Raw genomic sequence first — 14,323 nt, 5'->3', positions numbered from 1 at the left:
GGCACAAGATGTCATCACTCTCCTCATAACAGCACGTAATTTAGAACTCACAAATTGTTCACTTCTGGAATGTTTCATTTAGTATTGTCAGACTGTTTTACAACAGGTAACTGAAACTGTGGAAAACTAACCTGTGGATAAGGGGGAGCTACTGTATATGTAACGTAATTAATAATAATAGGCACTTACAATACAAGGCACATTATATGCAAATCTTTATGTGAATTAACTTCTGAATCCCAGGTTCTGCTTTTTTCTTTCTGCTTCTGGAAATACTATGAACAAAACACTGAACCCACAGTCACTAGGAAGCACATACTGGGGACTTAGTGTAAAGTACTGTGAAAGGGACTTTAAAGACTGAAGGATTCAGCACTACCTTCATTATAACGTCATACAAGTAAACATCCAACAAGCATTGTTTATTTAGCTTACAAACTAAATCCTCCTAAATGATATTCAAACAAATGTCCACAGAAATTTCACGGCAATATTGAAGTATACTAATTTTCTGAGCCTCAGTCTAAATCTCGTTAACTTTTAGGAGGGTTCTGAAAAATGTTACAATATGGTACAAAGAGCCCAGCACTTAAAACCAAAGGACCTATGAATTAGATGTAGAATCTAATTGGGCAAGTTAGTTATACACTTTGACCTATATTTTTTCTTTTTTTAAAAAAAAATTTCAATTAGTTTACATTCACTATCATTCTGTGTTAGTTTCAGGTGTATAGCATAGTGGCTGGAAAATCATATACTTTACAAAGTGTCCTCTCAATATTTCAAGTACCTCCCCTAGCCCCATAAACAGTTGCTAGAATATTATTTTCTTTAACTGTAATATGAAAATAATGTTATCTATACTCCCTTTATAAGAATTAGTGCAAAAACACCTCAAAGCAAGATGACAAAGTACTACTCAATAAGGTACTATTATTTTTATATATAGGAAAATAAATGATAAAAAATCATATTTCAACAATATAAAGGGTAAAGAAAATTTAAATCCCCACATATGGCAATGTGGTTATTAGGTACATCCTTCCTGATAATTCTCTATCACAAACTGAAGCATATCTAACAACCTGTCTAGTAGTAAACCTTGTACCTCAACCAGAAAGAAAAAAAATAAGGTGGTACTTTACCTAGTCATGAATTCCTCAAACTTTGAACTAGTAAGGTTAAGACTGGACCAGTGTGTATCTGCCACAGGTTTGTGCTCCGGAGGCCCCAGGTACGCAAGAAGTGTTGCCATCTTATCAAAAGGCCGTCTCCCCACAGCTTTGTGATCCCTAGACAAAGGAAACTACTTAGGAAAGAGCAGCGAGCACACATTTCTTTAGACTGCCATTTGTAGCTGTTCATTTGACTGTGAGCTGGGGTTTCCACTGACTTGTGAGAGACTTCGGGGTTGTAAGTATACACCAAGACACCTTCGAAATACGACCACTCCCCAAACCACAACATTTACCTAACAATTCTCTTTCCTAGTATTCTAATTCCAGTACCATTAAATGGGCAATCAGTAAGTAAAAATAACACTTCTTCTCAGGATAAAAATAATCCATTTTGAGAAACTACTATTTAGGAATTAGACATACTGTCCCTGATATCTTATTTCTGCATAACCAGATTAAATATGGATTTTCAACAACTATCAAATATTTAAAATTATGTAAGAATAACAAGATACTATTTTACAAACATCACTTTGGCAAAAAATACAGTCTGCTAACGCCCAACTCTGGTGAGACTGTGTAAGGAGGCATGCCCACAGGCTGCAGGTCGGAGAGTGAACAGGCATGCGCACTTCAAAAAGCACGTGGCGGCGGCTAGTGAAGCCCAGGCTGCATGTGCCCCAGAAAGCAGCAACTACACATCTAGGTAATACACGAGGGGCCAAGTATGGTATCAGTCATTACATCACTATTTAAAACACCAAAAAACAGAAAATAAACCTAAGTATCCATCAATTAGGAAATGCAAATTAAACTATAATATAGTCATCAATGAAATATTAACATAAGTTAAATAAGATATCTCAAACAGAATGTTGCATGGGGAGACTATATTTAGTACATCATTTTTATAAAATTTGAAAACACAAAACTATATTATAATACTATAATTTCCTTATTTTGTCAATTCTTTAGAGAGAAATATTATCTTTTTCCCCAAGACATAAAATGCTATACAAATCTGAAGTAATACAGTAAAATAAATGTTAAATCTAGACGTAATAGTAGATGTCTAGATGTCTAGTAGACATGGCTCTCTGTTATGTTCTATACCTTTTTTGTGTGTTTAAAATGTACATGTTTTTTATAAAAATTATTTTTTTAAATTTTCTCTAGCATCAAACTACATGAATATATATGGCATTATATAAGAGAACGAGTGTTTGCATGTGAAAGTGCCACAGTTTCCTTCAGTGTCACCCAGACACAGCGTTTTCACTTTTCTGTTCTGGGGCACACACCAGTCACGCCCATGTCTGCTTCAATCCACTAACAACTCACGAAGGACTGAAGTGCTCTCTCTCCTAGTTGGTTCTCGGTCTTTGTTTCATGGTCTTCTACCTTTTCCATGAATGGGCAAACCACTCTTATTGGCATTTAAAAAATAACCTTGACTCATTTTACCTTTGTGAGAGAACTTTTCACACACAGGAATCTGGGCCCTTTATAAACATACATAACTAGAAAGGACGGCAAGTAATTCAGGTTACAAAGACTAACTAAAACAACTATGAAAACAATTCCCAAATAAATAATTTTCAGTTACTGAGTATTTTCTATATAAAGCATATACTTAGAGTATCACAAATGAGATTATTATAAAATTAAAACATTGATGTTTTAATTATTAAATTCCTAAGAATGAGCTACTCTTCAGATTCAAATGCCAATACTCATTTGATCTGCCAATAAATTTGAACTTCTGTCTTGTTGTACATAATGTATTATAGTTTGCAAGTCAAAAACCCAAAGGGCTAATTTGTGATTTCCTAGCTTAACACTAAAAAAGAAAAACGTCTGGCCCTGACTGGTGTGACTCAGTGGACTGAGTGCTGGCCTGCGAACCAAAGGGTCTCCAGTTTGATTCCCAGTCAGGGCATATGCCTGGGTTGTGTGCCAGGTCCCCAGTAGGAGGTATATGACAGGCAACTACATATTGATGCTTCTTTCCCTGTCTTTCTCCCTCCCTTCCCCTCTAAAAGTAAATAAATAAAATCTTAAAAAAAAAAGTCTGTAGCACCTAGGCAGGCTTTTTGATCATTTAATAACTTAACTTTTTGCTTACATATTTTCAGAAAGAGCCTGCATTTCTTTTTCCAAACCATAATCCTTATTCTAAAAAGATGTAAAGTAAAAAGCATTATTCATAACCAATAATTTTATTAATATATATTTAAACTGATTTTCAATATGCCTATGACTGGGAAATCTTACCTATTGCTGGAAAGATACTGGCCAATTTTCTCCTGATTGTTCCAGAGCAGACGATGTAAAGCAAGCACATTGCCATCACTGATGAAGGAAAGACTATGATTTACTGCATCACTTGTGGGACAATCAGATGCTATATCAAGGAAAAACCTTGAAAAATATAAAATCATTAGAATTTAAAAACCAGATACACCCATAGCTATGTTGGAATTAAATTTATAAAAAGTAACTTTGTGAAATAACCGAGATTACAAATGTGGAGGATGTATTCACAAATGTGACCATCATTAAGTAAGAAAAGAAGGGACAAGGAGAAACTTGGTTCTCATTTCTGATACCTAGGTGCACCTTCAGAATAGGCTCTGCAGACAGACAAATACCAAATTTAGATGGATGAGGCTATGAGAGAAGCCAATAACTTACAAATAAGGAAATGGAGGCCCAGGCAACTCAAAAGACCTCCCCCAAATTATATCACCTGTAGGTGAGAGCCAGGATCAGACCCTTGCCTCTCTGAACTTGCTATGAACAGTCAACGGTTGGACTATGAATCCTATGTCGACATTCACTTTTCCTCCAATATGGGCTGCAGTGGAACAATATACCTTTTAAACTCCAATTAGAAGGAAATTGACATGAATTATGATGAAAAACTGAAAGAGTTGTACAATTTAGCTTAGACTATGAGTCAGATCAATTAGATTCAGACTGCAGGAAAGGCAGAACTCTGGACATTAATTTACATTTAAAAAGCATTTTCTCATAAATTATCTCATTTGTTCCTCTAAAGTCAACTCAGGCAAACATAATCCCTAGTTTACAGATAAACTAACTCAGAGAGATAAACAGAAAGCAACTATTTAGTTATGAAAACCTTAAAGACCTTAAGTTTTCTCAAATCATAAGAGTTCCCAACAGTTGTCCAGTTACTCATGAACAAAATTGTATGCATGTGCATTACTTGGTTTAAAGAGTGACATTTTAGTTCAGACACACTTCTAAACTGAAGCATGAAAAATATTCTAACATCAAAAAAATTGTGATTTTACACTGATATGCATTATCTGTACCATTTTTTGTTTTAGTTTTTACTAAAAGGAATCTTTTCCTACTTTCTCTGCTCTATATTGTGGCAACCTTAAATCCTTTATTTTAGTAATATGTCAAAAATCCTTCTAGGTTTTGAAATATGGAAAACACTACCAAATTATAAAGAATATGTATCTACTTCATTGCCGTCTTTTATAGCAAAATAAGATTTACTATGTTCTTGACCTAGAGAGGAACAAGAAAAAAACCTGCACAGGAGCTTCATGGACACTAAGTGAAAGTGAAAACATCTGATTCAAACAGAGCAACCAACTACGTGGCAGGCTGCTTACCTTCGTGCTGCATCAAAGTTGCTTTTTACAAAATCATTAAAAGGCCGCATATGCTCTTCTTTTGTGAAGAGAACATGATTGGCAATACTCTGAAGTATCTGAACAATAAAACAAGGTAATAAAAAATCACATTATTTTTATTGTATGAAGTCGACACATCTGTATGTTTGTTAAAAAACATGAATTTTCATCAATATCACTATTGATTCAATTATTCCTTATTCTATAAATACTAGAAGTTGTTCTATTCTTTCCCAAATATAATTATTATAGATACACACAAATACTTACATATATATAAAAGTGCATATTAAGAAATTTTAATGTATTTTTAAAAAATCATATAGTACACATTTTGGTCCCCATTTCAGAATTTCCAGTGTGATTATACAGAAAACTATCTTAAAAAGACATTTTCTAAAATATTTTTTCATGATAAGATACCCCAGGTATCAGTCTAATGAATTCCTTTGTAACATAGACACAAATAAAACAAAAGCATTTAAGTGAAAACTATAAGGCATTTCAAAAGTAAAAAGAGGAAGTACAGTGAATATGAAACTCTAAAATTTTAGTTGAAAGAAAATTTAAAACAGATCATCAAAATAATTCTTCACCTTTGACATTAACTTCAAGCCCCTTTCAATTCTAGGTGGTGGCTTTTTATCTAAAATCCCTGCTTCATACGGTGAGACAATGGCAGGATTGATAAATCTGAGGAACATGGCACTTCCTACTGCACCGATGCTGTTCTGAGGAAAACGCTGGCTAACCACCTAAAAACAAGGAGTCGAGAATTGAATATGTGCTTTGAGTTAAAACAAGCAAATGGGAAGAAAGAGCTTGAAGGTCAAACTTTGCACAAAAGCTCTGACTAGACCAATTCTCAGGAACAATACTTTTCTATTTTTTCCTACTCCCAAAATATCAGTAAAGTTCATCCTCAATTCTTGCTTTCCATCACTTTAAAATACAATACAGATATCTAAGAAAAAGGAAAAATCTCATGAATAAGTTTTGTAGACAAGACCTAAAAAAAGATCTTAATTTTGTTATTATTGTTTGTACTGCAGATTTGCTGAGTAATAAAAGCAGATCAATTTTTCACACGAAAGGTAATCATATTTTACTAAGATTAACACATAAGAATATGATCAACTCATTAAGACATAGGTAAGTTTCCAACAGCACACCCCTAAATATCTAATACCTAATAGTAAATACTTACATTTTTTGGTGTGTACCAGGTACAATTAAATTTCTTGAGCAAAATGCTTTCCAACAAAACAAAACTTAGTTTTCTTAGATTCCTATCAAGAGAAAAAACTTACTTACAAGTAACATTATATTGCCAGTTTCTTTTCTTCATCAGAATGCTTTTTTATAATATAAGGACCTACCTATTATTTAAACCATGGAAGAACGGGAATTCTTGGGATCTAAAAAGAAAAAGGATCCCACCAACCAAAAAGAGAACCCCTATGTGAACCTCAATTTAAGATTCTGTTAAAAAAAAAAAAAAATATATATATATATATATATATATATATATATATATAAGTTAAGGATTCAAAAAATAGCTGCCCGCACTGAAAAACAACGGGAGCCTGATATTTAAAATGAATTAATTTTCTCTTGATAAAACGCCCTACTTGGAGGGTACAGTAACGGGTGTGCCTGGGGAGTGTCAATGAACTGGCACAGCTCCCATCTCCTCCTGGTGCCTCCGGCTTTAAGTTAACATGGAAATTATTTTGAAATTTACATTTTTTTACAGATAACACACATTTACTGTTAAAAAACACTTGCATATCATTTTAATCTCTACAACTTTTCTTGCTTATTGTGACTGACTGCTGCTTAAAGCAGTGGTAGCTATAGTGGCAAGAAGCCAGCACCTCACTCAGGACTCGGGGATTCCGGGGACAAGTCTGCAGCATTTCGAAGGATGCTGGGAGAAAATGAGTGAATGGGATTTAGGTGCAGAATCTCACATAACTCTGGTTTTCTTCACAACACCTCCAAGAAGTAACACATCTTTTCGTGAATTCACATGGCTCACTAAATCCAGTTTAATTCTGGAGAGAATAAAGATGATTTCATTTTATTCCCTTTAGTGCTTCACGTGGTATACATTTTAAATGTGTTCTTATGTACTGCCTAAAATCTCAAAATAATTTTCTATCATATTGGATAGGGAATTAATAAAAATAAGACTTTTACAAAATGATTTTTTAAGCCAAAGAAAATCTTTGTAAGAGGTGATATCAGAGGTGAATTTTAACTCATAAATTCTCACCTCCATTTATGCTATGAAGCTCAGAAGGCTTTCTTTGTGTTACAGGACTTGAATGCCGCTGCACGAAGGACAACCTTACACGTAAATAAGGGGAAACTTTTAAAAGCAGCTAAATGCAGCAGCCTTAGTAGAACAGCTTTAAAACCTAAAAACTATTTTAGAGTTATTTTTAGTTGAAATACAGTTTTAGAAATAGAATTGAGAAGAATATTCAAGTGCTTTGACACTGCAGTTCAGTGTTTAACCTTCGGAGGAGTAGGAAGAGAAAAATGAACATACATATACACACAGACAAAATTCTTCATACAGTTTCAGAATGTTCATAGACCACTATTGATACTGGGTGGTTCTTGAAACAGAAGAAACATATCAACAAATCTATTATATTTTAAAGCCTTTAGGGAATGAGTGAGCAAGAAGGAAGAGGATTAAAAACTACTCTATATTTAAGTTTAAATAGGTCTTTTTAAAATTAGCATATATTGTTTAATCCATTAAAATCCTGAAATGGTTTTCAAAAAGCTAAAAGGTATAGTTTCATTTCCAAAGAACCAGTTAATTTATAAAATACTAACCTGTGAAAGTATCTTATAAAAATCAATAACTTATATGCACATGTAGAGTTCTTTTAAAATGCATCTTGAACATAGCTATTCACTGGTTTTCTCTAACAAAAAAGTTGTGACTCACATTTATACCTGATTTACACTTAATACTACTCAGTCTCAGAATTTAATGAAAATTTGAGTGAACTATTTCCCAAAGGGAGAATATTGTAAAACTTAGGCAAAGTATTACACCTTTACTATCTTCCACATCTTCACAAACACTTCACATCAAAATTCAAAGAACCCCCACATCAGAAACACAGTTTCGTGTATCACCTGACTGCGGCGTGTCTCACTGATGGCAGTTTCACTGCATTTTAGAACTAAAACCTGATAAAATGTAGTCAGTATCAATAAACACTTCTATTTCTTTCCCTACTACTTAACACCAGTGTGTTTTCACCTCATAATATACACATATTCAAGGGTTTTTTTAATGTGCAGAAATTTAGTTTGGGTCCCAAAGAAATTCTTCGTACAAGTCAAAAAACAGGCTGCTCCGGTTGTGGAAACTAGTTCACAACGCTAGCTTCACTCCCCTTAGTAGAAACTGAACTACATGTTACGAACAAATGCAGTCACAAACTGTGCATCAGCAAGAGGGTCACTACCCTAACATACTTAATTATCTAGGTTAGGTGGACAATTAACTTCTCAAAGGAAATCTAATTATACATTTTATATTTGAGTCTAATAAACAGAGTTATCTACAACATGACTACACAACTCTATGTCAGAAGCCAGAATCTTCTCTATATATTTTACACATTCCCATCCACAAAACACACACCCCAAAAGAAAGTTAACTTGCTTTCAAAAGATTAAATTCCATTAAGCCAATATATCCATAAATCAACATTTTAAATTTATAACAACTAGACTGTCTTCATACTTCGGAACATGTTCTAATGTATCTCAAATTACCAATTACATTCCCTTTGTTTTCGTGAGGACCTCATATCACCTGTGCTGAGAAATACATTCCAAAACTTAGTGTCACTCTGAAACTTAAAAAGAATCTGAAAATAACACTAGTAGGAAAAAAAAACATTTCAAGGAACCATTTTAGACAAAATCTTAATAAATAAAGCAATGTTAGGAAGGCCAGAGAACATGCGCGAGAGAAACACAGAAAGCCTGAATTGTAATTGATGTAATACACTACACAACAGCGTTAGTAGAACACTGACCAGGAGTGTTAGAGACAGTAAGTTAATTTCCACAGTGATGGTGTACATAGTGTTAAACCTATGTATGCTGAGAATTAGAAGGCTGAAGCATTAGAAAGAAATGTTTTTATCAAGCAAGATGGCCATCCAATCCAATTCATTTGCTCAGTGCTGAACAAATTTACTTGACATACTCAAAAAGTAAATCTTTTTGAGTATGTCTCCAATTTTTAATTTAGTTCTGAATTTAAAACAGAAATTTATTATATGTAAAGTTTAGACAAGGAATGAAAAGTGAAACCGCTGTATACTATATTCTAAATTTACCTTTTTAAGCAAATCATCTACATGGCTCCTAAAGGCTTTAATTCTTCCTCTGAAACCACTGAGATGATGTACATGAACACAGTACTTTCTGGGTAAAGGTTAAGTTCTGCTGACAGGTAATGGCGAATTTAAAGTGAATGCACATTATATTTTGGACAAATTCCACTCATGGGAAGAAAATAATCTTGCCTACCCTAATTTTATTCCCTTTAAATTAGGGCAACTTCATAGAAGCAGGCAGTGTATTCCTATCATGTTTGCAAAATGAGGTATTTCTCTACAAACATGGACTCACTGAGTGTTCCTTTATTTCCATAGTAGTATGTTCTCAGTCCCAATAGTTTAGTAATGATTTTCTCTAAAGTAAAAGTGATTTTACCATTAGAATTTTTATGATCTAAGCACAGATACCTAAATTTTGGCTGGGATGGTCTATGAGACAAAAATATAAAGAGCAAAAAATAAAATTCAGCAACTTTTAGGTTGCTGAAATCACAGAAAACAAGTTAGAAAGTGATACTTTCCTTCCATACACTTCTATCAATTAAGAAAAACTTTCAGCTCTAGAAAAAGAAACCACTCACATTACCTGCAAACAAGAAGCAAGAATGAAGACAGCATTTCCTAAGGCCTTGAAATTAAGTTTCTTTAGCATTCATTTGTAATTAAAACAACAACAACAACAATAAAATTAGACCAGGGATATCCAATGCAACAAATGCCCCCAAAATGCCTTTGGATAAATCAAACCAAAGGAACACAGAGAATGTTTCAATGTAACTTAATTCCAGGGTTAATTGAAATGAAAGCTATTTTGTGCCAGAATTAGTAGAATGATTTTACAGTGAAGGTCAAATAGGCTGAAGTGAAGATGTTCTTAACAAACAGCAAAAGATTTTTGTTTTGCTTTGAAAGAAACAGCTAATAAAAAGTACTCCAAACTTACTGATTTTTTGTTTTCCTTTTTTTCTTTTACTGTAGCTTTATTCAGTAGGGAGTGGCAAGTTGCCTACAGAACAGAGATGAGCACAAACAAGTCACAGCACCAACTACATACAGCAACAAAAACAATGTTGGCTTGTACATAAAATTACACGATCAAATGTAACACAAATGGAATCAACAAAAAAAATTAGAAATCAACTGAATTTAGAGGGATGAATTTTATTTCTGGATTTCAATTGTAATACATTTTTTTAAGCCAAAGCACTAATAAAACAGCAAGAAATGTTGAGACAATCATATCTACTATTTCTGGCTATAAATCACAGAAAAGCTCTCCCCAGGTGGATTTGGGTATATTTAATATTTACATTTCAGTTAATTCCTAGCTTTTAATAAATTTGATATAAAATGTTGATTATAAACAGATCACACTACAAAAACACTTCTATATGTCTACATGATTTTTTCTTGATATTTAAATACTTCTCTGTGTATCCTTCAATTGACTTAAATTTCTTTTTTCAATAGCTGTCATTTAACTTAAAGCCTACTGATAAAAAAATAAACATTAAATGACTAAATACAATAAAAAAATCACTTTAGAGATTCTGAATTGAAAATCTCTAAGAAAGATTACTTTTAAAATTTCACATTTTTCTGTTTCCAGGCTATTCCTGAAATAGTCTAATCAGAGGAGGTTAAAAGCTCTGCAACATTTGGGAGAAGAATGTTATCAGCTCAACTAGAAACAAGCATTAATTAATATTAAAGTGAAGAAACTGCAGAGAAAATTACAGAATAAAATTGTAAGTCTACTTAAATGTTTTAACATATTTGACCATTTATCAGAATGTCCTAAAAAACAACCCCCCCCAAAAAAACCCCAAACCCACAGAGACAAATTGGTTTCATCCCTCAACGCTTCTTCTAAAGCAAAGAGTTATTTTAAAATTAAGACTTCTGATTGGACTAGACCAGGCACAACAATTACTTTAAAAACATTTTAAAAACCAAATTAAATTTAATGCACTATAGATGGCATTTTATTCTAAGAATTCTGTGCATCCAACCATGTGCTCATCCATCTGTCCCCCTGTCCACCCAAAGAGTAACTGTGCATCTATATGGTAGATGCCATCCTAGGCATTGGGAGACACCAGTAACACACAGACCTTTGTCTCATGAAGCTTGAGATTAAATTTTAAATTATCTACAAAAGCACTAGCAACTAAATACATCACCAAAATGCAGTTTTACATATTTTTTTCAATTATGGTATACAACTATCACTTATTGCCTTAAAAATCTGTGCAAATCACTTCTGTTTGGAGAAGCAGGTTTATTAGGAAAATATAATATTTATTAAGAATCATTATATTTCAAATTCTTCACCATAACTTAAGAATATCTATCCTAGGAATTACTTTTATCATTATTCCAAAACTATCAGGAAGAAATGTGGAAATAAAAAAACACGAAAATGCCTTATTAATTACAAGGCATTTATATAATTATATGTGTAATTATATATAATTAATTACATATTATTATATAATATATAATTATATATTTACACTGTTCAGTTATCTGGCCCTTCTTATGCAACATTAACCCAGTCCCCAAAACAAGAAAGCATATAAAATAAGAAATCTGGTTAAAGCATGATTTGGAAAAGGCTTAATGGTAAAAAATATGAACTGAAATAAAAACGAGCTAAAGCTCAGACAAGTTTATTAGCTAGCAATAATTCTCACTTAGCTTTCAAAATTTTCCCAGTAGGTCCTAAAGCAGAAGCCATGTTTATTAGAAGAAGAAAAAACAAAAACAACAATCGACTACTATTCCCCTCAACAGAAATAAAAGTACAAAAGTACCATTATGTCACTGCCAAAGTCAAAAGGGCAGGAAAAAGCCAGAAGAGGGAAGATGAATAAAAATAAAAGAGCAAACTAAGAGGAAAACATTTGGAAGGATATTCAATAAAAGAATATCTAAAGATCAAAGCTTTCTTCCCTATCTTTACTTTTAACTAATAAATGTAAATTGCCTGTTATTACTTATTTTTAAAAAATGTATTTATAAATAACATAGTACACCTCTGCTCCACAGCACTCTACATTCCAACAAGTTTACCCAATACTTCAAAACAATTCACGGACACAAAATTTAAAGAGAATAATTTTATGTGAAATTTTAGTAAGATAATTCAGTTCCATTATAATACAGGACATTTTTTTATGGACTGCTTTAAAAGCAAAACACATAGTGTTTAATAAGCCACCAATTATCACCTGGCTCTATATCCTGAATTATTTTTGCTATTTCCTTCCCTTCTTAACTATGAAAGCTACCAATAATCTTGTTTATTTGAGTGGGAGGAATGGGGGGGGGGATTTATTCCTTCATTAAATATTTCCAAAGTACTTACTAGAGCCAAGCCCTATTCCTTTCACCTTATCAGAAGCATGGCCTTAAATTGGACTCTAAGTTTGCTGATGATACAAAACCTTTTGGGGCAGCAACTACATGAAAATTTCTACTGAAATCGACTAGACCATGTAACCAGGTAGGCAGTACCCATTTACGTTTAACCAGCAAAAGTCACAGCCACTGCCACTTTAAAAATTCACTTGCTCTCTGAAGAGTTACTAGTAGGCTAACCAAGAAGTTGACCTATAGACTATTCTTAGTACGTGTTCACCATTTGTCTGTTTTTAAACAGAACTGCTGAATTAAAGAGAAACCTGAATAATGCCCAAATTTTAGAGAAAATGTTATTCACTCTATTAAGCTTAATGTTGTAACTAAACCACCCTTTACTCTTGAGATTTAACTATCTGAAAAATTATGTGGGATTCTCCTAAGTTCCTTGAGCTATTTAGAAAAGGCAGAAAAAGTCATGATAAATGGAAAGATTTAATGCTAAGTATGCTTTATCATCTATGTATGTGGTGAAAAGTTTTTTATAGATACCACAGATAACATCTTTATAAATAGGAATGGGAGAAAAATTCACACAGAGCAGCCTGAAACAGCTTTTTAAAATGCTAATTTCACTGATCTTGCTAATGTCTCTAAGCAACTGAAACCCTGTGCTTAAAAAAAAAAAAGAAAGAAAATAGATGGCTGGCGATGACTCTGCAAAGACAGAGACACAAAAGCAATGGTTTCCGTAAATGTGCGTAACTTCTTTCCCCTCTATCCACCCGTCCCAAACACCAGACCTACTAATGTTTCTTCCAGAATCACAATTTAAACAGGCTACATGGATCTGCATTAATTTCCCTTGGAGTGAATAAATCATTCCCGAAACTTCATGTGCAATTCAAAAACACAGTGGAAGCCATAAAGAATCAAGGCCTAATTTCCTCAACAAGTAGGGATGACTACAAACATGTGAACAAGAAGCTTTTACATGCCAGTACTAGTGTGAGAAAGACTAATAATCTGATCTGAATGATTCAATATATTTTATAAGGAGCACTTCACACAAAATAAACAGATCAGTCTGTCCCGGGAGAACCTGCAACAAGCATGTTAATCTTCTCCCCTCTCCATATCACCCCCTCATCATCACTGAGAAATAACTGACATTCATCACTGTAAGTTTAAGGCATGCAGATAACATCCATCTTCTCATATAAATACAATATAAAGAGAGAAAAAAATCTCCTTGGGGTGAGAACTCTTAGGATTTACTCTTAACAGCTCTCTTCCATATCATACCGCAGTTCTGACCTCAGTCATCATGTTATATATTACATCCCTCAAACTTATTTTGTAACTAAACATTTGTACCTTTGACTACCTTTCTTCAATTTCCCCTCCCCTTCACCTCTGGTAACCAGAAGTTTAATCTCTTTATCAGTTTGTTTTCAGATTCCACAGATAAGTGAGATCATACAGTATTTGTCTTTTCTATCTGACTTATTTTACTTAGCATAATGCCTTCAAGGGCCAACCTGTTGTCACAAATGATAGGATTTCCTCTTTTTTAATGATTGGATAATTTCCCCTTGTGTGTACATTTATATATATATATATATATATAAATACATATAAAAATACAACTTTATTCATCCACTGATGAACATTAGGTTGTTTCCATTTCTTGGCTATTGCAAACAATGCTGCAAAAAATACG

The 14,323-nt window shown here is 33.2% G+C and overlaps 1 protein-coding gene across 9 annotated transcripts in view; it reads right to left on the bottom strand.

Annotated features, from left to right (window-relative positions):
- The window catches only part of NF1 (neurofibromin 1), a 226,277-nt gene that overhangs the window by 90,646 nt on the left and 121,308 nt on the right, over window positions 1-14,323 (bottom strand). For 7 of the 9 annotated variants that reach the window (XM_036033383.1, XM_036033384.1, XM_036033379.1 and 4 more), the window contains exons 31-35: window positions 10,181-10,243; window positions 5,449-5,607; window positions 4,832-4,929; window positions 3,453-3,599; window positions 1,146-1,292 (exon numbers count right to left, since the gene is read on the bottom strand). In XM_036033383.1, coding sequence (XP_035889276.1) covers window positions 1,146-1,292; window positions 3,453-3,599; window positions 4,832-4,929; window positions 5,449-5,607; window positions 10,181-10,243 — 614 coding nt within the window. The remainder of the gene's footprint in view (window positions 1-1,145; window positions 1,293-3,452; window positions 3,600-4,831; window positions 4,930-5,448; window positions 5,608-10,180; window positions 10,244-14,323) is intronic. The other 2 variants (XM_036033382.1, XM_028519445.2) reach the window with 1 other exon arrangement.

Source organism: Phyllostomus discolor, chromosome 8 (genome assembly GCF_004126475.2).
Source record: "Phyllostomus discolor isolate MPI-MPIP mPhyDis1 chromosome 8, mPhyDis1.pri.v3, whole genome shotgun sequence".
NCBI lineage: Eukaryota > Metazoa > Chordata > Mammalia > Chiroptera > Phyllostomidae > Phyllostomus > Phyllostomus discolor.
This window is presented reverse-complemented; position numbering and strand designations above follow the sequence as displayed.